At 38.8% G+C, this 24571-nt stretch overlaps 3 protein-coding genes across 4 annotated transcripts in view; all 3 read right to left on the bottom strand.

Moving 5' to 3' along the window:
* arhgap21b (Rho GTPase activating protein 21b) overlaps nucleotides 1–2700 on the bottom strand; it is a 42857-nt gene extending 40157 nt beyond the window's left edge. For both annotated transcript variants that reach the window (XM_053330136.1, XM_053330137.1), the window contains exons 1-2: nucleotides 2462–2700; nucleotides 1281–1481 (exon numbers count right to left, since the gene is read on the bottom strand). In XM_053330136.1, coding sequence (XP_053186111.1) covers nucleotides 1281–1352 — 72 coding nt within the window. In that variant the 5' untranslated portion in view covers nucleotides 1353–1481; nucleotides 2462–2700. The remainder of the gene's footprint in view (nucleotides 1–1280; nucleotides 1482–2461) is intronic.
* A 2333-nt stretch (nucleotides 2701–5033) lies between these two features.
* prtfdc1b (phosphoribosyl transferase domain containing 1b) lies at nucleotides 5034–13332 on the bottom strand. The gene is made up of 9 exons (XM_053330727.1): nucleotides 13285–13332; nucleotides 12944–13050; nucleotides 11763–11946; nucleotides 11200–11265; nucleotides 7877–7894; nucleotides 5807–5889; nucleotides 5536–5582; nucleotides 5336–5412; nucleotides 5034–5134 (listed from the first exon to the last, which is right to left on the bottom strand). The coding sequence occupies exons 1-9, from the start codon at nucleotides 13330–13332 to the stop codon at nucleotides 5087–5089; spliced, it is 678 nt and encodes a 225-aa protein (XP_053186702.1). The 3' UTR covers nucleotides 5034–5086.
* A 4970-nt stretch (nucleotides 13333–18302) lies between these two features.
* The window catches only part of pbx1a (pre-B-cell leukemia homeobox 1a), a 43923-nt gene continuing 37654 nt past the window's right edge, over nucleotides 18303–24571 (bottom strand). Inside the window, exons 7-9 of the mRNA XM_053329449.1 lie at nucleotides 24096–24208; nucleotides 22808–22897; nucleotides 18303–19071 (exon numbers count right to left, since the gene is read on the bottom strand). Of these exons, the coding sequence (XP_053185424.1) occupies nucleotides 18979–19071; nucleotides 22808–22897; nucleotides 24096–24208 (296 nt within the window). The 3' untranslated portion in view covers nucleotides 18303–18978. The remainder of the gene's footprint in view (nucleotides 19072–22807; nucleotides 22898–24095; nucleotides 24209–24571) is intronic.

The raw sequence follows: 24571 nt of genomic DNA, 5'->3' as shown, positions 1-24571 counted from the left end.
AAAATTAGCACATGAATTGATTTGTGTGGTAGCCTTATTAGAGGGACTGGTAAAAGAAGACTGGCTGTAATGAACTGGGGTTTTACTTCACACTATAACCAAAAATGTGTGACAAAAAAAACTTCTAAAACATGTTTCATATGTATTATGTGAAATACTTTTTTAAATGCAACAATGTGTGTCAATGAAGGAGTTTCTGATGATCTCTGTATATTTCAGAATTAAATTAATTTAACTCATTAAGTTTAGATGGTAAGCACATGAATGAGTGTTATTGTGAGATAATATTTATACTATGTATACATATAATTGTGCATGTTTCTTTCTTATGAACATCTTTTTATTTTTGTTTATTGCTCTTAGACTTCTCCAAATATAATTGTCAGGGCAATGAAAAAACACATGATTAAACTAGATTTAAAAAATCTAAAAGCACTCATTTCTTTAAATACATTGTTGATTATTGAGGGATACTTTGTTCTCCTGATATTTGACCAGTGATCTGTGATCAAATTCAGCACATCTAACAAGTTAGAAGTGACAACATGAGAAACTTTACATCCCTCATTTAGACTATTCACATGGAAGCAAGGAGGCTTAAATGAAGAGTTGAATATTAGATTAAAGGTGATATGGGAAATGAAAGAAAACTACATTTGCTATAAATAGTCAGTCTTCCATTTCAAAGTATGGGCTGCTACCTATTTTACCATGAAGGTCCTCATTCAGACGACAAGCTTTCAGAGGAGCAGATGGTGTCCTGTCTGGTATTAGAGGGGTCACAGCTTAAAAATCTGAAAGACAGCTTGAATAAACTCCTTCAAACCTATATATTGTCTCCTTCCACTTCCACCAGAGATGAGTTTGATTAAAATTTCAAATCTCATTACAAAATACTCTGCAACCAAAGACTTTTGTTCTTTTCATCCACAATAATTAGCACCAATTGTCACAAGAAAAAAAAACTTTGAGAAAAACTTGTGACTTAATTCCACACCAAAGGATTTAAATAATCCAAACCAAACTAAAACAGTGAAGCTTTGGTGAAGTAAAGAGCAAAACAACCGGACAGGAAGTGTAACATGCACAAACAGCTGGGCCAAAGTGTCGAGCCCATTACTCCCCCACACAAAACTGAACAGAGGGACGACACTAGAACCAGTGATTGAGCTGGTCAAAAAAATGGTCAAAAACTATTTGAATAATTGAATTCAATATTTTATGAATATTACTGTCTAAGAGTCACAAAGTCTGAGGTTTAGGGCTTGTGTTGTATTTACCTCACAGAAAGAAGATCGTGCTTGTTGTCTCTCATCATCCTCACAAGAAGGAACCCAACGCGATGCCATCATTCAACTTCACTTAAAATCCTGTTATCTCTCAACGCCCACATCGAAAAAGGTATCTCCAGGAGGATGCAAGAAAGTATGTCCCACTCGGTCCAATCTACACCTTCATTCTTGCTTGATTTCTTAATCCATCTGTTCGAGAGAGAGAAGGGGGATAAAAGACTTGGGTTAATAATGCGTTTAGATTTGTTGAATCAACAGCAGATTTGTGAGTTATTGGCTCAAGTGTGACTTCTCACACTTCTCAAAGGGTCTGTATAACAACACGAGGGAATACCTCAGTTATTAAAAGGCACGTAATAGTGGACCATCCGTGCCCAATTCAGAACCATCAACATTATGCAACAACCCTAACCTTAACACAATTTTCAACCTGATGTTTTGGTGTCTTAACTAAATAAAGTTTCAGGGTTCAAATCAGTTCACAAATTTGCAAACTGGTTGAAAAGTGCTACAAGAACAAAAAAACACATGTGTACCTATTTAAGTATCACTTTACGTTTCAAGGAAAAGCTGTAGAGTGGTGTGACAAACCACATCATCACCACATTATTCACGCAACAAGTAGAGCTTGTTGTCATCATCTAGGAGCACAACAACGTGTAGAGTCAACACTGCGTAATGAATGGCCAGCAACAAGTGAACACACACGGAGGCAGGGCGAAATAAATGTCCGTCACATTTGAAATTAAGTTAACAGAAAACCCATAAACCGAGAGTATGAGTATAAATCACTTAAGTACATTATACTGCATGTATCATACTACTAAAACTGTGTGATTTAATGGAAGGGAATTTGATTTTTTTGGAGGGGGGGAGGTTTGGGAGATCGATGGTCATAGGAGGCACGAACAGAGCGTGTCGGGCTGTTGTTCTCAATCGACTGAACTAAAGAAGCGTCTCCTTTGTTACTTTTAATAAAACGCCTCCACAAAAATGTAGTTAAGAGACGCCGTAGCCATTTTCCACGATGAATACTTTATGGACGCTAGTTGTAAAGCTTGTAAAGTAGGTTTTTAAAAAATAAAGCAACAACCAAAAAAACCAACTGCGGCAACAGGCTGCTAGTGCTGCGGTTAGCATCCATGCTAACGGAGTTTAAACAAAGTTACCTGTGTAGTTGAGAGGCGTCATTACAGGCGGGCGACGGTGGTGGCGGCTGTCCATAAAAGCGAAGAAACGAAGTAAAACCATAGCGTGGGAGCTCCAAGATACTCAGGCGTTGTCATAATTTAATATATCTTGAGTACAAACTGCTTCCCGGTGATTACTCCAACCCCACTCAGGGGAGGCGCATGGTGCAGCTCTGTAGCTGGAATTTTTTCTGCTTCCAGCGTTTCCAACTCTCTGGGAGTCCACCTTCGGTCAACAGGACACTCTGAGCCAATCAGGAGCGGCGTCACATCTAATCCGACCAATCCCGTGTGATCTTACAAAAAGTCACCGCTGCTAAAAGGTTGTGTTTTTCAACCGTTCCAGCCAACGGAGTACAACCGAGCCGCGAGAGCCCACTAACCACTTCTCCTTCTCCCTCTCTCCCTCTCTCTTTCTCTCTGTCTCAGGGGGAAATTATAAGAAACACTCTCACGCTGTTCATTAAGTCCACAGATCAGTTACTGCTTTTCACAATGCTGTGGACGAGGAGTCACATGCCTTGGTTCAAAGTGAGGTCGAGCAGGGCTGGCATGTGGATGGCAGTGGATGAGGAATGTGAGTTCACACATTCCTCAGTGCAAATAATCATTGCTCTCATCGTGCTGCTATTAGCAGATAATTCAGATTAAATGTTTAAAACGGACACTCCCTTCGCTACAAGCAATATGCAGCAGGAGACTTGCAAAAAGTCCTCAAATTCTGGGGGCCCCTGACAAATGTCCCTTGTATTCCCCTGGAACATAAGGGGCCACCTGTTCTTGGGATTGGCAGCTTTTGTTGCAGAGGTCAGTTTAGGGAGGAGACTTTCACAAAGCTGTCCTGTCCAGCCAGTTTGGCTTCCAGTGGATTTATTGTGGATATAAACCTGCAAAATAACTTTTCAATTTCAGGCCAATTTCAGTAAGCCATCTTTGATTACTCTCACAAAAAGTGTTTATGTATTTAGACAAACACTCAAGAATTTGAGTACTATTTTGATGTTTGCTTCCATCAATACTTCTACTCTATTTCAGAGGGAAATGTACTTTGGACTCCACTGCATTTATGTAACATCAAAAAACAGATTGAGATTTTATATCTACAGTACAGTACATCAGTAAGAATCATCCACTAACTTTCACAGAGCCTTTTTCTTCTACATACTACTACTTTAAAACTTTACGTACATTTTTCTAATACCTGTGTCTTAACACTTTGAATGCAGAACTTGTAATTGAGTATTTTTAGTGTGTGCTTTTACTCAAGTAAAGGATCTGTATACTTCTTCATCTAAGACCTAGGATAGTTGTTTTCTCATACTATTTGACTGCTTTGCCAAGACATTATCCTCAGAGCTAAATTCTGTTAAAAGGTCAGGCAGTCAATTCACTGTAATCCCCAGCAGACCTTAGTACACTGAGAGAAAAACGGTCTTGTTGAAGCACTTGGTGTCCCCTGCCTAAAGACCGGAGTCATATGTCAGGTGTAAGGACACAGCAACTCTAAACAATGGCCTCTTTTTTGGTCCTTTTACTAATTTGTCTGAGGGTAACCTATTTTTTCATTCATGAATGGTAACCTGATGTGTATCAAGCTACCCATGTTTCAGGATGCACGTTGGCCAGTCTTGAAATTTGAAAAGAAACGAGCAGAACAAAGAGTTTTACAAAGGGAAACTGACAATCCTATAAAAGAGTCCGTTTTCTGTCAAATTGTGATCAGTTAAAAAAAAAATACCACCAGCTTAATACCATAAAACACATACTATAAGGACTGTATAAAGTTAAATTATTAAAGTACACTATTCAACAATATGTTTTGATGACTCAGGTTCAACCTTTGTATCTTGTTTGTGTGTTTATCATTTGTTTTATTAGATGCCCATTAGCAATTGCGCTGGGCAATAGCTACTCTTCCTGGGTCCACACCAGTCTAAGAAAAACATGCATAAACATTTGAAAATACATTTATAAAATAATTTTAAAAATGTTAATAGTGTAGTGACACATTACACCAGGACACAGAAATGTTGAAATATATTTTATTATGTGTTAAATTACTACTCCACTCACTGCACCTCAAACACTGAAAAAACCAAAAGAGGTAGGTATCGCTTTTAGTGTTTACAGAACTACTTTGAAAAATTAGAAAAGGTAATGTAGGAGAGAAGAAATACCATATCATAACACTAAATGGCAAATTCCTCGTAATAGCTAACACTGAGTTCCTCATCACATTCACACACGTCATGATTATCAAGTTCTTTACATTGCATAACAAGGAAAATTTGCATTACATTTAAACTACAAACAGTAGCATTAAACACTGTCCATGTTAATCATAATTTGTAAACATGAATTAAGTTGCTCCTTTAAAACATGATAAAAATGTGAAATGTTCAGCTAAAATTAATCAGTTAAATATCCATCTACTGTAAAAACACACAAAAAAAAAACGTTTCATTGAATGTTGTAACAAAACAGGGATGCTAGAGATCAAGTGTCATGATAGCAGCTGTAAGTGAATGGCATCTCGAGGAAAACTTTCCGGCTTCCTGTGAGATGACATCTGTGTGACAGTCGCCTCTTTTGCCGTCCTTCATTTTAAACCTTATATTTTGTCTTCCCACTTTCGCTGATCACACAGATATGCTGAAAATAAAAGGGAGAAAAAAACGGGTCAGAATGGAAAATATGAGCAAGTTCAACAACATCCATCATAACCTTTTATAGTATATAACTGTCATATGATGTATTGCATGACTGGCAGTGTTATCAGTCCCTCATCATGAGCTCTCTTCCTCATAAACAGGATCACTACTGTGTCAAACCGGGAAAAAGGTTCTCACTTACATTCAAGTCTCTGAAATACTCATTGTAGTCTAAGGCATATCCAACCACAAACCGATTAGGTATCTCAAAGCCAACATCTGAAATCAAAGACAACATTAATTGGAAGTATGACTGTAGAACACTGACTCACTGGCAACTGTTTTTAAATGTGAAGGAACCACTGACTCATAAAAATATAACAGGGTTGATCAGATACATACAGTCAGGAAGGCATGCTGTGTTATGTGGCACTCTCTTCACTAACAATCTGGGGGGGGGAGATGAAAGCAGACATTATAACAGAATATCTCCTCCTACCTGTTGCATAGGTCGTCAAGGGCCAGAATTAATTTTGAAACCGTTACCATCTGAAACCTGCATCACTTTCTTTGTCTCTCTCACTGTCTAGACTGGAAGGCGGATATTCAGTGATTCACAAAGCAGTTCCAACTGGGCTGGTTTGGTTTAGAGGTCTATACAGCCATAACTTACCCTGCTACTTTGATCATTTTGGGCCTGAAGGCTTCGACATGCTTTAGTAGAGTCTTCATTGTCTTTCCTGTGCCTACTATGGCCTGTAAAATGCAAGATAGAAAAACTGGATTTAGAAGGTGTGAGATTGCAAATGAGGAAATTCAATCCAAAAAGAGGGTTTCATTTCACACTGTGGTTAAATTGAAAAAGAAGAAGTAAGTCACACTGTCACTGGTTTTACATTTAAAAGTATGAGCTTCACTAGAAAAATGACTTCTACTGAAAAAGAGAATTTAAAAATAAACATGTGATGTTTTGCACAAATACCCATCTGACCATTTGCATTATTAGGAGGAGGGGAAAGTAGTGTAGGAATGTAGCCACTGAAGTATGTTTTGTTATGTAAATGTCAGCATGTCCTACATATAGAATGAATTGCCTATACACACTTACACTCCACATTTTTCAATAGCGACTAGACTGGGCAGAGAGTAAAAACAAGAGGAAAGAGCAACAGAGTGACCTGTTACTCATTTTTTTCCACTTGATTACTCAAGAACTATGAAGAAATACCAAAATAACTAATTTAACTCATATCAGAGAAACAGTAACATTTTATTCTAATTTTTATTTTCGTTTTCATTGCTTTTGGGTTTTTTTTTCTATTGTGTTTATTTTTCCTTATGTGAAGTACTTTAAATTACCTGCAAATTTGCATTATACTGTATATGATCACCACAGAGGAACCAGTTAGTCATGTACTGTATTGTAACTATTGCAGTATCAATAGACTCTACTTTATAACTCTATAAAATACAGTGCTTCTCTGTTGTTTCATATACAAAAGCTTTTTCCTCATGTTCTCTGAGCGGGGGAAAAAGTAAAATGGCAAATCATCCAGACTGTGATGTGTAGCTGTTGTCTATTCAACTGTAGATAAGTGTACTACTCCTTTCTGGCCAATTGAAGGTAGCACACCAAACTGGAAAGACAGCTGTGGCATATTATTATAAAGTTTATTTGGCTAATGTGTTGCCTATTTACACATCTAGTAGACACAGAGCATCCTTAGCATTTCTTTGGAATCGTTTCTCTGTCACCTGATGAATGCAAGTCCAATATTTACCCTCCTTAAGCTCTGTTTTGGTTTCCACTAACTCGTGAAGGCAATATCAGGCTCTTTACCTGCTAAAAGGGTCAGACCAGTGAGTCACTAAGTTTATTTGTTTGTAGTATTGTGCTGGGAACGTAGTGTACAGTGGGTTCATCAGAGCTTTACTGAAAACAGCCATCTCCTATTGCTGCTTGAAACCATGATGGGGAGAGTGAAACATAACAGTGAAGTTGAAGGCTGTAATAATAAAACAGGGTGCTCTAAGATGCAGCAAAAGCTCTGATAAACTGCGGTGAACTGCAGCGTTTGACAATCATGATTCTCTGTGGGTTCACAACTATGAGCCACAACTTCCCCATTATAATTTGTAATTCCATCCATCGTTAACCTACAAATATTGATTAGAGCAGCTTTATATGTGTCAATCTTTTAAAAACTGCAATATCTAAAAGACACTTGTGATACTTAAGAACCAAATAAAACATGAATACTCTACAAAAGGATTAAGTATTGAAATACTACAATAGAAAAAATGCAATTACATGACAATAGTAGTCGCAGTCAATGAATGACTACAAGGGCATATTCAAAGATGTTTGAGCACTGACTAATGACTGTAGTTTCATTGTTTGATCATGCAATCTCAACAGGAATCAGTCATCACTGAATAACCAAATTCATTTCTTGATGGTAAATGTCATTACTTCACAGTGCATCGATCCCCACTACAGGACTCAATTATTGTGCTAACAAGGGAAAGTTTACTGTAGGATGATGATTGAAAAACAACTCAGATTTCTGAAATAGGGCAGCTAATTAAAAAAGTTTCTTTCCATGTTAAACTGAGGTCCTGAACTAAAAAGAAAACTTTAAATGGCATATCTTGACCTGGATAGCCAACAACAGCAAGAAAGACAAAAGGCCCATTTGGTGAAGAGGAAAAATGGAGAGGCAAATAAACATGGTTAACTCACCTCCACAATCAGTACGTTCTTATGAGAGCATGTTGGGGAGGGAGGAGAGAGAGGGAAGCAAACAAGTATTCTTGGTTAGGAACTGATAAGAAGCTGCTGTATCTGCTGATCAATCATACACACATTCAAAGATAATACAGACAAACATTTAAAAGACTACACAACAACAACAAATTAAGTGAAAATGAATAAATATTAACCTGTGCTGCAAGTTTTGTCACATACAAATACATCTAAAAGGAAATGATCATCTATAGGCATCTCATTTTGGAAACGTGGAGGAAGAAGTGTTGAAACATGGGATATCAGCTGACAGCTGAGCCCTTTCACATTTATTAAACTAAGCGCTGTATCAGTAAGAGTTTTATTACATTTTATGATACCAATGATAATGCAGGGATATGACCTTCGCGGAAAAACGTCAGCCTTGTCCTGATTGGAAATCTGTGTTGTCGCAGTCCTTCTTTGAATGCCGCAGTGAAATAGCTGAAATCCTGCAAATGTTTGTCTAATCAACTCGAGACAACTGGGCACTATTTATATTAAGAGTCATGATCAGAGCTTCGCTTGAGCTTAGCTAGGTCAAGATAACAAAACAAACTCTTTAACTGCCAAATATATGCCATGTACTTTTCAAACAAAGGATTCACTCATGTATGCAGTCATGCTTTGTTTGGGCCTCATTACTCATACAGATTTACGTAGAGGGCGGTAAACCCGGGAGAAATATATTATTAAAAGTTCATGCAGAAAGGGGAAGCTACTGTCTGCTACTGTGGATAGGTGAAGAATTAACAGTGTTACGTGTTCCTTGTCACACACAAACACACATTAGTTCACTTCTTCCAGCAAAACATCGCAGCATTCAGTTACAAACGGAAGACTAAATTTAGTTGAGCTCAGGGATTTCACAAGCACACTTAAAATACAGTGTGAAAAACAGCCGACAATGACTCAAGCTTACTAGCTCATATCCTATTCATGTTTCAAGCATCTATGCCACGCCTGGCTACAGGGCGATTTACTGTGCGTGTGTGCGTGTGTGTGTGCGTGCGTGCGTGCGTGCAAGAGTGCATTCTCAGCTAAAGGGGTGTGTATGACTGTGAGTGTTCAGATCAGCTGATTTATGTTACCTCTGAATACTCTCGCTGACTTATGACTCCTGTAATACGCTGAGTCATTTTATCACATGCAAATACACACACACAGACAGATATATACAGATGTGCAAAGAGAAAAAATAACAAGCTACAGCCGCTCTGTGAGACTTTACTAGAGGCACAGTGGTGCTGTGTGAAGCTAAATGCTTCAGTTAGCATTGCTCACAGTGACAATGCAACTTGTTTATGTTTAGCAGGTATAATGTTAACTAGCATGTTACCATGGAAATATTTTCTATTTAGCACTAAAGACCAAGCTATTTCATTATAAACCAAAGTATAACACAAATTAAAACTTGAACCTGATGATTGTGCAAGAGGACAAGTCAATAATGGTATCACAGTTCTTTCTATGGAGGAAATGAATGTCTGAAGCAAATCTCATGACATTTTATCCAATCAAAACCACAAATGGCAGAAAGAGCACAAGATCACCAAATTAATTGTGATTGATCTTCTGGGAATCACAAATGTCTTTGCAAACAACAGCAATTTTTTAAGTATTTCTTTTGATATTCCAGTCTTTATCAAACTGGAGGGGCAACCATCCTTACAGCCACACCGCTAGCACTGCTACAAATGTAAAGTTCATGCAAACAAGCTGCAGACACGTTAGCACTTATAGACACATCAAATAATTTCTTGTCCATATTAGCTGAAGAAATACGTGGACAGCTTGTCCAAGCAGCTTGGTGAGAAGGCAACAACTGTTGGCGCAATTATTAGAAAATGGAAGAAGTTCAAGATGACGGTCAATCTCCCTCGGTCTGGGGCTCCATGCAAGATCTCACCTCGTGGGGTATCAATGATCATGAGGAAGGTGAGGGATCAGCCCAGAACTACATGGCAGGACCTGGTCAATGGCATGAAGAGAGCTGGGACCACAGTCTCAAAGAAAACCATTAGTAACACACTACGCCGTCATGGATTAAAATCCTGCAGCGCACGCAAGGTCCCCCTGCTCAAGCCAGCGCATGTCCAGGCCCGTCTGAAGTTTGCCAATGACCATCTGGATGATCCAGAGGAGGAATGGGAGAAGGTCATGTGGTCTGATGAGACAAGAACAGAGCTTTTTGGTCTAAACTCCTGTTACCTCCAAACACTCACCGTGTTTGGAGGAAGAAGGATGAGTACAACCCCAAGAACACCATCCCAACCATGAAGCATGGAGGTGGAAATATCATTCTTTGGGGATGCTTTTCTGCAAAGGGGACAGGGCGACTGCACCGTATAGAGGGGAGGATGGATGGGGCCATGTATCGCGAGATCTTGACCATCAACCTCCTTACCTCAGTAAGAGCACTGAAGATGGGTCGTGGCTGGGTCTTCCAGCAAAGGATCTGGAGGTGATCTGTATGGAGGAGTGGGCCAAAATCCCTGCTGCAGTGTGTGCAAACCTAGTCAAGAACTACAGAAAACGTCTGATCTCTGTAATTGCAAACAAAGGTTTCTGTACCAAATATTATTTTCTGTTTTTCTGATGTATCAAATACTTATGCCATGCAATAAAATGCAAATTAACTATAAAATACCATGTCTCCATTACATATCTGTCAGTTTTTTTACACGAGAAAAGTTTGAAAAATAAAAGGTCATTTTTGTGAAATTTTGCTTTTTCTTGTTTACAACCCCAGAAATTCTTTTAAACCCCCTTCAATTCATCTTGTAACATCTTATAGGGGTCTTGTCTTCAAGGTTGAGAATTGCTGGTCTATATTGTCTAACTAAGACCCCTCAGTAAATATTACACATGCAGAAACACACACACTTAAACACATTTTGCTTCACTGAGCAGTTGATTTTGATAACATGTGATATCCATCAACATATCCTCCCATTTACACTGCGATGCAACATTTTGCCTCCACTGAGATAAAGCAGGAGAAGCCTTCAAACAATTAAATGTGGCCCAGAGAGAAAACAGTTGGTATCTGATCATCGCTGGGTTTGTCACAAACTGCCATCTTCGATCTCCTTTACGGAAGCACTCAACCATTTCCTCAGGATAGAGAGGGAGATGGCAGATTAGAGGGAAGGCTGCCCTCTTGAGGCTGCCATCCATCAATACTCTCCCATCTCCATGCCATTTGTCTGTGTGGGCTCATTATAGTGTCTCGTTGGACTTTATAAATAAGCTGTTTTCAAAAATGATGAGAATATTACCTTTCCCTTTAAAAAAGATAGATCCTCTGCTCCAAGTATGTGAAGATCCTCCGTTGACTGATCATTCTGTAAAAGTAGAAACCCAAGAGATACATTTTTAGACACTGATAGTAGCAATGAAAAATATGTTACAATGAAAATTGTAAACACATTCCCCATTTAAACGAAGTGACTGCTCTTCTGATATCACATCTATCAGTAAAGTAAAGTACTTAGTTTGATGATGAGACTACATTATTGTGCAATATATTGGTAATTTTCATAGAGATAGGAACATTTATGGACGAGAGTCATCTTTGAACTTGAATTTAAAACTCTCTGGTGTTTTTATCCTTTGCGTAGGCTGTTGTGACCACATGGAAACATGACTGTCAAGTTACACAAAGATGCCACTGTCATAATGTTGTATAAAGTATAACATCCTCTGACTGAGTCACAGGACTCACAACCATCATGGCTGATAATCTTAAGCATGAAAAGTGCCTCTCCACTCTTCCACACTCCACTTAAGCCAAACTGTCAGCGTCTGAGTGCCTTCGGTCATGCAGTGTACACAGACTCACCAGGTAGCTCTTGAGGCGGATGAAGTGGACCCTCATGGGGATCGTGCGGTTGGAATTGCGGCTGAGTGCCTTGATCCTGTCCACCAGGTCGGCACAGAACTGGTAGCCTCCTTTCAGCACGCACAGCACCACGATGTCATGGTCACCCAGGTCATCCATGATATTTCGAGCAAGACGTTCTGTTCTGAAAACAACATGGAAAGAGAATTTCTTCAGCTGCATATGAGGACACTGGGCTCTCTAGGCTAATGATACAAGTAATACATGTTCATTTCCCTCTAAAGAAAAGCTGTACTCTTGTAATAGAGGTCTTTAGCTCAGAGCTGTGGGTGATCCAGGTTTGTAGGCTAACACAACCTCCCAGCTGTACTCTCAAGGATCAAGGACAGCATAGTGGCATTCACAGTACACCCACCACGTTTGTAGCTCTGCTTGCCATCTGTAAATTAGCTGAATATCAAAAATATCATTAAAAAAATTAGAATAACAAGTAAATAGCCTATGTATGTATGTATGTATATAGCTTTCTAAACAGGGCATTTTTGTCAAGAAATCGTAGTTTTTTCTCCTTTATTGAGAACACATGGTTCTCATTTTAAAGAACTCTGTATCTAATGAAAGAATGAGTACATTTTAATTAAAAAGTAGCAGTTTTTAAATGTTTACAGTTTTGTCTGATGACGTAAATAACAGTAAGCAAATGACTGCACTGTTACTACTCATTTTGAAAACATTTGCCATTTTGTGATACTGTACATTTCTTTAAAAACAAACAAACAAAAACTAAACTCTACTCACTGAATAAAACATACTAACACAAGTGTCACTATTACTAAGTAATCTGGCAAAAATCAAGAATCAGATCTAGTTTTTTAAACATCAAAATTACAGTATACTGTGTATTTTTCACTGTGTTGTTATAAGTACAGTAGAAGGTTAGAAAGAAGGTTGGGTTTTTTTTTGTTTTTTTTTAGAAAACAAGCCGAACAGTTTCACCCCACATTGTAAAGCCTAGAATAAGTGATATCTACTAAAATCTTCCCCATGTGTCAAAAGCCACGTAATGTAGCTTTAATGCAACCTGAGTAACCGCAGCAGACACATCTGGAAAGCTCATGTAGTCTCTTCAACACAGTATTAAGTCAAGCAGCGAGAAATATCTTAGTTCAGTGTTGTTGTACCTGTCCATAATAACTCCATGTGGGACGATGACACAGTCTAAGTCTCCGGAGTAGTGAGCGGGATAGCTGAACAGATCTAAACTGTAGCCTGGCCAGTCATCGTTAATCTGGGACGAAAAAAATGAACACAAATATAATATTGCAGTCACCACCACACAGACAATGTTTGACTCCTGCTACTAAGGTGCAGACACGCTTGGCGCAGCTTCAGAGACACATGTGGATCCAACATAAAATACATCTACAAGGTACGCAAAGATGTCTGCAGTCAAGCCCGTGTGTGAGTGTGCAGTCATCAATGAATGAGTAAACTTTTTCCTGCCCTTTTCTTATTAAATTACCACAATCCCGCCGCTTCTTCCCTCGGATTGGACGGCGACGTTTGCCATGTTGTTTTCCACCGACACAGAGAGGCCCTTGTCTCAAGAAAGTGGTGGTGCAAAGCTTTTAGGAGGGTTTTGCACCGCGGGGAGGGGAGAGGAGGAGCATCGGTGGTGATGGAATGTTTTCAGCTTGTTTCTGGTCACTGGACCTTTCTTTTTTCTTTTTCTCTCACCCCCTTTGTGTTGTGTAGTGCAGCGCTGCGGCCAACAGGGGCGCTCTAACACAACACATGTCGGAGATCCCACCACCCCCATCCTCCATTCCCCACTTCCATCTACTGTCAATGTGTGGATGTTCATCAATAGTCATAAATAAGAGAATGGAGGATGGTCAGGAGGTTTAACGCACAATCTGATGACAAAGGAAGTACGCATAGACCTGCTTTGGTAAAAGTAGCAATGCCACAATGTAAAAGTACTTTAGGTAAAAGACCTGTAGCCTACTCAAAATTTAAAAGTAAATTAAAATACATAAATTAAGTACTAAAAGATGCAGAATGAATGAATGAATTATAGAAGTATGATTGTTGCATAGATGTAACACCAAAATGTGTAACAAGAAAACATCACTGCTTATACATATTATTATTTTCTAATGCAAAACGTGCAATAACATGTACAGCCTACATATGGTTTTACCCGTCACAGTCAAATATATATGTAGGCAGGCTGTATATACTGTACATAAGCACATGCTTTATGTACAATATAAAGTAACTCATCATTACACTGTCCATTCAGTATTTATTTCAGCATTCTTTTACACCTTTGCACTACTTGTAGACTTCAACATCCTTTTTTCTTTGTCTACATGTAGCCTATAGATCTATTTTTTCATCTGCTTGCTTGTACACATGTGATAAGTTTATGTTTACTTATATTTGTTCAGTTTTGTTGTCCTTGTTTCAGTTGTATGTCCATGTGTATCTGGCCACTTGAAACTGGAGTCACTTGAAAGTAGTTCTATATACAAAACTTAATAATCCGATCAGCTTGTAAAGTATGATGTATTGTTATGGATTTAACTACCCAACAATACATAAAGTAGTAGAGCTCCACACTCACCAGCTGCAACATTATAACGCAGCTTCAACATCAGAATCTGAATCAGGTTTATTGGCCAAGTATGATTACACAAAGTGAACCACTTCAAATGTAGTGGAGTAAAAGTACCAATTTAACATGGAAATACTCAGTAAAAGTGAAATGTAACAGTATCTGAGTACCTGAATGTAACTTTCTACTGGCTACTCTACACTACACAGTTGACCACAGCACTCACATATTCTGTATTTTCTGAGAATTTGGGACAATCGGCTTCTTTAAAGACAAACACAGACTCTGAAAGTACTTTGAAGAAGTAACAAACAGAGTGAGACATGGAGATCAGCAGATGACTATGTCATCACCCTGGGGACATAACACATAGTTTCAGAGTTATGCAAGGGAAACCGAAAGAAACAAAGTGAAAAGAAGAATCGTTTCAGTTGAGTAAATGTAATTGTTTGTTTATAACGACCAAAGAATCTCCACACGGTTATAGTCTAGCTTTTCACTTAGATTTACAATAAAAAAAGCACATTATTTAAATAGGCTTTTAAACAAATGTGTTAACATCGCCATCTTGTGGAGAGAGAAGATACTCTTCTCTCTTCTTCTTAACCTATAGGTTTATGTCTCAGCTGTTTTTTGTGTTCCTATCAAACCAGTTTGTCCCTAATCTAATGTGACCAATGTTTCTAACTGTATGGTCCTTTAACCATCGTCACGCCTCGTCCTCACGAAACAAGTGATAAACAAAGTTTTGTAGGCCTGTAATTTAAGAGATCTAGATGTCACACCCAGTCTCTTATGCATAGTATAATCTCAGTCTATGTGACAGTGTGTGAATGAGTGAATTTTGGATGTACCACCCAAGGACTCATGTGGTCAGTTAGTTCAGCAGCAGCAGGGTCAGGGCTGTTGTGTCACTGCACATTAGAGCAGTATGTTGGGCTCTGTTGAGAGGGTGAGACAAGGTGTCTGGGCCACCCACCCATGCTCCTCCGCAGCAGCTGTAATTATAAACAGCGGTACAATGACAGCTGGGGAGGCAGATGTCAACAGCAACATTAGATTTCAATCAGCCTGCACAGTACCACCTCTGAGGAATGAGGAGGTGTTAAAACCACGCTGCATGACAAAACCCCTTAAACACAAGGAAAAAAAGGACAAAACCAAAAAAGAAAAAAGAAAGAAAAAACAATCATCATCCTCTATACAATTTATTGCTCAATATATTTTTGTTTCAGACGATAATGCAGCAAGCTTGATGCTGCGATCATTGCAAACAGATACAAGCTCATGAGTGTGCAGGGCTGAGCGATGCTGCACAAGCCGGGAGATGTTTTTGGATGAAGTCTTGTCAGATTGTTTTTGATGCCCACTCTGTTGGTGAGATCAGGCCGGCTCCTTCGCTCCCCTCAGGGCGCAGGGGAGCAGTCTGGCCTTGGCATTTCACACTCGCTCAGCAGTCAAGGCCTGTGACCGTCTACAGACTTTACCGCCAACTGCTCCCTTATACCCTCACCCCTGTGTTTGGCCAATTATGAATATTCAGTTGCTATGAAAGTAATTCTGTCAGACATGCAACTGTCCAGCCAGATAATGTCAGCTGTGTTGTTTGTAGCATTTGAGGGGAGAATCTCATAAGGACGTGACTATTCTTCTCCTTTACTTTCAGATTTTAATATGATGATGAAGACAAAATGTAAAAACTGAGTGTAAGATAATCTACAGTGAATACAGTTTATTATTTTGTTCTTTCTTTCTTTTTTTCATTCATTCATTCATTCTTTCTTTCTTTCTTTCTTTCTAACTGATTTTGTGCCATAGACCCTTTGCCATTGTTGCACTCTAGCATATTCATTTACACAATGCTGCTGCTATTTCTCTAGTCAATAGTTAATACTCACAAGAACACTAAATGTGTATTAATCTCACTGAAAACAGCTTCAAACAAACACACTATTTGCACTTGTTTGTGCTATAAACTACAGTGCCAAACAGTTTTTTTTAAATTACTTAAGTTTTTTAATTAATGCAACTATATATTAGTAACCAGTATTTATAGATTCACATCTCCACAGGAATGACTGAGTTAGGGCTGGCTAACAAAGACTTTTGTTTAGCCCTTCTTATGAGTTTTGTACAATAATATAAATATAGAATATCTCCAGTCTTACCCTTTAATGTAAATGAACACAACAGAATGTACTATATCACTATGGTTATGTGTCACTGTGTATTGCTTTATAAAAATATTCTGAATGTAGAAAGCTTGAATTCTTGATAGACGGGGTATTCAGTGTTCACTCAGTTCTAAAAGTAAAAGAAAAGACCACATAAATCCACAATTTAAATGGAAATATGAAAGCGTCTCCCTCTCATCAACACTAAAGAATAATTCTTTCTTTAAGAGACAATTTACTTAACTTACTTTAGGTAGAGTGTGCATGTGTTTGCTTGAGTGCCTGTGCACTAATATGTTGGATAGGAGCCATTATAGAAGGCAGAGAGAGGCTGAGCCATAAAAGGAGGATGTCTGCTGGCAGTCACTAACCTTGGTTGACTTTCAGTTATTGTATCACAGAAGTGACCGTGATTACCGTCGTGCCACCGACGCTGCCTTCATGTGATGGTGGAGACTTTGCTCTCTCATAAACGCCACAATAAAAAATGCTGATGTATGATCATGCCGTATTACATATCATTTTTTAATGTGTTGAAAACCCTTTCCAACAAAGCAAGTCAAGCACAATGGTGCACATAAACACATGTTGAAAGTTCATGAGCTAATTCACGAGAGTAGGAAAGCAAAAAAGTAATAGCCTACATTAAGCATAACAATAAAAATAAAACAAAATACAAAAACAAATAGGCCACACAACATAAAAAGTGTCTATAAACAAGGTTAGACTGTTCAGAAAACACATTATTTGACATAATGACTTGTCCCTTCTTTAGTGCGTAATGGTTAACATTTACAATGTTGATACACTTTTTGATGCTGAGAGAAATCAGTCTGATAGTACTTGAGACAAGCATAAATTCAAATGTTTATATTTGTTTTGGTGTCAATCCTAGGGTTACTAAAGCAGTACCAGCAGAATAATATGTTCACTGCATATTGAAAATGATTCATATGTAAATAAACGCCCAGAAAAGGACACCATCCAACAAAATGTGGGAAGTAACATTATTACATCGAAAAATGTCCTCGGAAGAGCTGAGCAGCAGGTGCAGGTACATCCAGATGCTTCTTTCATGTTCAGTAGCTCCATGCTGCATCTCTGGACCTGTGCTGTAGATTCAAGAGTAAGGATCCACTGTGTAAGCACGTAAAACTCTATTAACGTAATGACTTCCCTGTTTAAGTGGATTGTGGTTCATGTATTGAAAAACAAACTCAGTTACAGATGTCCTTGACAAACTTTCTTTTCTGTAGAAAGTGATATTTCTTTTCCTATTTCTTTCAATGGGGCTGCATTATTTGCTTGATTGTAGCACCAGATCTAGCAAAAAAACGGGGAATTTAAATAGTTACAAAAAGAGATGATGCAACATATTCAGGATGCATGTTTATAGTCATAATTTGATGAAAGACTACATTAAAACTGGTGTCATGATGACACACCTTTCTTGACAGTTTTGTTTTTTGGTTACGTCAGCATTTTGGCATCAAAACCTGGTGTTGGAGAACAGTGAAAACATCATGAAGGATTCAAATAAATTAAAATTTTATTCCTCACTGTCCAGCATCGATCAACAGAAAAAGATAAAACTAGTGTTTTTCTTACAACATAAGTGAATCTTGCATTTTTGCAACTGCTCTTTACTGTCACTCCACCAATATGCTGCAGAACCAAACAAATGAAAACAAATGGCTTTAGCTTGATTTATCCTCCATCTTAATGAATGATGTCAAGCTTGTCCGATTTGATGACAAGTATTTATTTATTGTTTTACAGATAATATACTTCACAGGGTTACCTTAGAGGTAAAATCTCCTGACAGAACTCTGTTTTAACTTGTCGGAGACAAGAGGGGAAGATGAACTTTATCAAGCACACATTGTAAACAACTGAGCAATATTTAAGTCTAAAATGGCGTACCATAGAATAGGTGAGAGACAACAAAATGTAAGTAAGAAGATGTGCCTCTTGCTTGCAAAGACAAAAGTTTCATTTTTACAAAACAAATAATGGTCACTGACATTTTTTTTCTACTTTCTTCTTTTAGTGGCTGAGAGGTAGAATGACGTATTTTCTGTTAAAACCAATGGTTGGATTTATTTACTTTATCATATCATTTCATCATGATGAGTGAAAACATTACGAGTGAATAAGTAACCCCAGCCCTCTGAATATAATGTGAAATCTGTACAAACTTCTCCATCAACTGCAGTGTTGTTTTGCTTTTTATTGTGAAACTTGTTGTTTGTATCCCAAATGTCCAAAGTTAGAAGCAGAGGAAATACGCTTTGTTTTTTTTCTGGTTAGGATTTCACAGTACATCTCCAAACTGTGTGACAGTGAATTCCTTTAGTTTAATACTGTGGATAGCAAGGTCAGTTCATGTTTTTTTATGGATGAGGTGTAGAGATGGATAGATTCAGTTGGAAGTATCCGAATGAACGCTTCCAGGTCCTTCTGTGGGTGATGTCACTGACGAAGGAGTCGGAGCATCTTGCCAGCCACCGTTTGTCTGTGGAGATACGACAGGAAATAGTTAACTTATTGCTAACAGAGAGCACTGTATGATGCAGTGTGGGTATGTGAGCATCTGTAAGGATAAGGTTGGCACTATTCAACCTTTTTGTTGCCATCAACAGATCACATAAACAGACTAAAACCAATTTGATTAGAAGCATTGCCTGATTAGCTTAGCTTATTCCTCTGCGCATTACCGCCATTGTTATCAAAAACTGTAAGTAACAAATAACTGATCTCAACAATTGCACACCATGTGCAGCCGTTCCTACATTACACTAACACGGTGTATTCTGAGTCATCCCACAGACAATATGTTGACATAAAACTCACTAAAGCAACATAAGTGTATTTCACTGCAAAAGTAGTCCCCCAAAAATGCACCTTTTGCTCCTGTTTAAGAAATGTTAGCTAAGAACAATAAAGCACAGCTGTTTTAGGACAATACAAAGTTTTTTAAAAATGTAGAAAACATCACCAGCCATATGTTTTAATTAAAGGAATATTTTTGGAAATATATTAAATGCTCTCTTTCTGAGCGTTAGAAAAGATTACCACCGTTCTCATATCTGTCCATTCAATATGAAGCTTGGGCAAGGAGACAGTTATCTTTAGCCTGAAAACAGGGCAAAACAGCTAGCAAAATTTGAAGCTCACCTAGTAACACTTGGTTTAATCTCCAGGAAATCCATACCTCCAGCCAATAATTACCCCTACCCCTCTAAAACTGCAACTTCTTATCTTTACTTTTTAGTGAGCTTTAGATGTTCTGGCAGGTGGACGATCCAACTCAACTGTTCCAGCCTCATATTTGATAGACATGTGTGAGAGAGGTCTTAGATCTTCTTGTTTAACTCTCAGCAACAAATAGGGATTGAAATTAACGAAACTGAAAATACTGTATCACTATGGTAATACGTAACGCTTAGTAAATTACTTTAGAAAAACATTAAAAATGTAGATAAACAGCTTTCATTTAATATAGAAAGGGTTTTCAGTTGGTTTATCCCGTGCTAAAAGCAACAAAAAAAATAAAAAATTCAAATGCAAATATGAAAACCACCAAGCTTCTTCTTCAACAGCGGTGATGTTTGTCCGACTGCTACTTGACAGTCAACACTAAAAACTGACAAACACTGTTTTTAAGAGACTCTTCATCAAAAATATTCTCGCACCACTTCCCTCATTTCCTCATTCAAACATCTGATATAATGTGAGATAAACAGAAGAGATGAAACATACAATACGAAGACCTTTCATATATCTCAGAATATACCCCTGAGATGCTTGATAAAAGAATAAATTATCACAATAAAAAAATAGCTCTTTAAAATGGAAGCCTTCTAAAATCATGATAAAAGGTTGACTAAAGACCATTAAGGACATTAATTGCAATTGCCATGCTATTAGTGAGAGCTGGGAATGTGCTTTGGCAGCCTCTTATTTCCAAACCCTGTTATTTTGCGTAAAGACTGTCTGTCATCTTATTCAGAAGCGAGAGGGGGAGAAAAAAAAGAGAGAATGAAAAAAAAAAACATTTCCAGTATCTGGGAGAGGCAACACCCACCAGCAATTTGAGGGGTGTAATTGCTGTTCAAGGATAAAGAAGGAGATGTGAACCACGAGAGTTCAGTCAGTAGATCTTAGAGAGAAAAAAAATAACATGGGCGCTAAATAAACAAATACAAGCACCGGCTCTTCATTCACAACTAGTCCAGAAACACTGCAATTTTTAGTTTTTATAAAGTGAATTCATTATAAAAGCACTAAGACCCTCATATTGTCATCACTAATATCCAGTGTTGTTATTTAAATCATTTTATTGTCTCCCAAAATAAGTATTTGTTCTAGGTCTGCATGATATGACTTTATAACAATAATTGTAATGATATGTTTTTAATCCATGACTGCTCTTATATTTCAGTAACTCATGTTCGCTTCTTTCTTTGATATGTTTACCTTGATTATTACAATAAAACCATTAATACACTGGACTGGACGGTGTGCTGATTGACTGTTTGAACTCCTGGTTGTCTCTGTTGAAAACTCATAATGTGAGTTAATACAGACAGTTGAGAAATTCATAAGCCCCACTTTGTGTCTCTCATGTTTTACTGTTAGATTTGAGTCACAGAGCTTTAACGTATACCATGCACGATTTGTCAGTTGGTGTTTGTGAACAGCATTCAAAGTAGGCCCTCCTCCCGAGCGAGACAGTGAGCAGCCATGGTCATATGAGCTAGAGAGTGAATTAAGAGCGCGAGCCAGCGAGCGGTGCTGGAGAAAACAAAGTTGTGAATCAGATCGGTAAAACATTACGTCCTAAAGCACAAATAAACAACGAATCCGCACCACCCTGTATATCTTCCAGTGACAAGCAAGAAGTTGGGTGTTGTTCATCCTAAAGTTACAATTAGCCTGCCTGTAGCCTACTTTTGGTTTTTGTACAACAGATACTTTTAGTTTAAGTTCTTATTTAAATTCTACACAAATATCACATGATGTCACACTTTTGAGCTCACATCTTTCAGCCTCTGTTCAACAGTTACATTTCAACCAGTGGATGTTGTTACACTTTTGTCAGAGCCAGAGGTAAGACGAACCACAGCCATCCAGTATCTGACTGACTTACAAGAACCATAGCAACGCATATAAACCCAAAGCCTGCCACAGAAGCCAGAGTGGACACAGAAGTGGTTATCTTCCCAGCTCCCTATATGCCATTAGCCATTATCATTCTTAATGACCCTCAGTCAGAGTTCAAAGCAGTGGACAATCTCAAGCTAGGTATACATATTATTTTAAACCGGGTGCTTAGTTCTGTGATTTGCAAGTAATGGTGTTATGTGAGATGCACAAGCTGTAGCTAAAGATTCATAATCCGAATCCACATTCTTACTACAACTTTAGTACGGAGGAGAGTTTTCATTTTGACATTTTTGCACAAAGACTTGCTTGCTTTCATTTACCTAACACACTCGGACAGTATATTGAACACATATTTCCAGTTAAGCCTGTTGGATGTTGTAGCGAGCTAGATGCATCCACGTTCTTATTTTAGCACGAGGCGTGTTGCAGACTTGGCTGTCAGTGTCGCTGTTCCTGTGGATGAATGATCTGACCAATGTGCTTGGACTGTTAGCCCAAAGCCCCGCTCTTTCTGTCCCTGTGACTGTCGTATTGATTCTGTTCAGCCCTGCGCAGCCTGTCGCTATGGATCTACATGCTAACACACTGCCTCCAGTGTTGCCTGTACCGCCCTGCCCAGCCCAGCAAGGAGACCTAGAAAACTGTCCCGGCCTTGACAGGATAGTTAAAGAGTTATTTTAAGAATTAGCAACTGGGAACTTTTTTTTGTGAAGCCAGCTTGGAAGGGAAGGGAGGTATGACTTGTCCTATGGTGCCAATGTGAGAGCAGCGTTGGAAGGTAGGATGACACCTGTGTCCTTGTTCCTGTCGACTGCAGGTGCCTCGCTAACGCTAATATCCTCCGACAGACTAGGAGCGTGTCCAGCTACTCAGCCTGGTGGCTGCCTCATTGCCTGCCACCCAGGGCACGACTGGAGCAGGGGGGGCAACTGGCTGGACAACAGCCCAATCCCAGCAAACTCTACTAACAGGCATCCCAGCATGCACGCGGAATTACACGATATGCAACTGGGGAATCACTGCAAAGTGAAACAATAAAGAAATGTTGAGAAGGACAGAAGGAGATTGTTTACAGGTCTTACGTTGATGCCCTGTGGACTGTACATCTGGCTGGCTGCGAGGCTGTCACTGTATCCTCCGGTCTGGCTGATAACATGGCGAAGGGTATCCACCTGGAACAACAGGGACACACAGACAAAAGACCTGGTCAGACAAAAGATTCGGATAACAAAGACAGCCATGCACAAGGAAAGGTCAGTCTGATAGTAAAAGGGTACCATAAACAGGAAAAGGTTACAAACAGAGAATAAGAATGATTTGGCTGCTATTACAAGCTTGATAACAGACATTGCAAAAGGACAAAAACACAGCATGAAGTAACAAATTATGAATATATTTGTAGTTTTGGTTAAATAACACCACACATTGTTTATTGTAAATGCAGACACATAGACCTGTTTCTTTTTTAAATCCACTGAACTAAATACGTTGCATCGAAATTTACCTGATGTGGCTGACAATCAAAATATAACTGAGATCACATCACGTTATTTTGTTGTAGGTTTTATTGGAGCCATGCCATATCCATCTTATTCACATATTCACTGGAAGCTACTTTGCAGCTTTTGGCAGAGCAGCCAGCCAGGTTATGCATGACAACACACCTGCCATCTGGATTTCACAACAAATCTCACTACTCTACTCAAGAGGCCAATTTAGACAAAGTTGTTCTTTCTTTTTTCCACCTTTCATTTAATTATATAGCTCTGAGAGCAAGGCCATTCTGACATATTCAGAAAAATAACCCCTTAGAAGGAACATGAGTTTCAATAATTAAGGGCCAACCCTGAAGACCACTTTACCTCCTATAAGGGTCATTCCTGTTGCATATTCATGAATGACCTAAAGCATTTGGAAAGCTGATCTGAATAGAAAAACGGGGGAAGGAGAGATTGAGAAATGATGCCCAAAGCAGTGAAAACAAATGAGAGTATCACCTCGGGTGGTGATTCCTTAATCTATGGTGAGAGTTGTAACACTCAGAAAAACTGTGCTGGTCATCATTGTCCACTGGGGCAAGGTCAGGGAGCTACAGTGCACCAGTGGCTATGTGAACCCTTGTCAGGAGTGCTGATGAGTGTTGCACCATTTCCAAAACTGTCTGCCATCGTCTACTCAACTGTGGGTTGACAATGGCTTCCACATTAATGTAAAGCTTAAGGCTATGTGTGACCTCTGTTTCTATGTGTGGCTCAAGTTATTGTGTTGATCTACACTCTCTGACCAGTCAGTGGTTGAACATTTTCACTTGATCTCAAGAGCTTGCGAACTTTCGGTCATGTAAGACACTGAGCTTGGAGAGATGCCTACCTGGGATTGTATGTTGGCCCCAACCTGCCCCCCTTGGTATGAGTCCCCATTGAGGGACTGCACACTCATGAACAAGTCTCCGGAGTTTGACATGTTAAAAGAGCCAGCAGAACCTGAGAATACACAGAGTCAGAGAAGAAGAGAGCAAGAGAGCAAGACAACAAATAGCAGAAAAGAGAGAAAAAGTAGCAGAGAGGAAGAGAGGGACAGAAAAAGGAGTTAAAATGATCATGCATGAGCAAAAGTGAATTGGGTGGGTTATGGTAGTTTAGGAGGGTGGCAGCTATTGTGAAAAAGGTTATTTCTATAAACCTGCACACTACAGACGCAAGAGGAGCACATTAAAATATCTCCTCACCATAATTTGAAAGGAAACGAGAACCATGAGACAGATAATCGTCATTAAACTGTTTAAGTCCAGTTAAAGCGGCCCTTATGGATTATATTATTGTTAAATGCCCATGCTGCTAGTGTTT

This window comes from Scomber japonicus, chromosome 12 (assembly GCF_027409825.1).
Source record: "Scomber japonicus isolate fScoJap1 chromosome 12, fScoJap1.pri, whole genome shotgun sequence".
NCBI lineage: Eukaryota > Metazoa > Chordata > Actinopteri > Scombriformes > Scombridae > Scomber > Scomber japonicus.
This window is presented reverse-complemented; position numbering and strand designations above follow the sequence as displayed.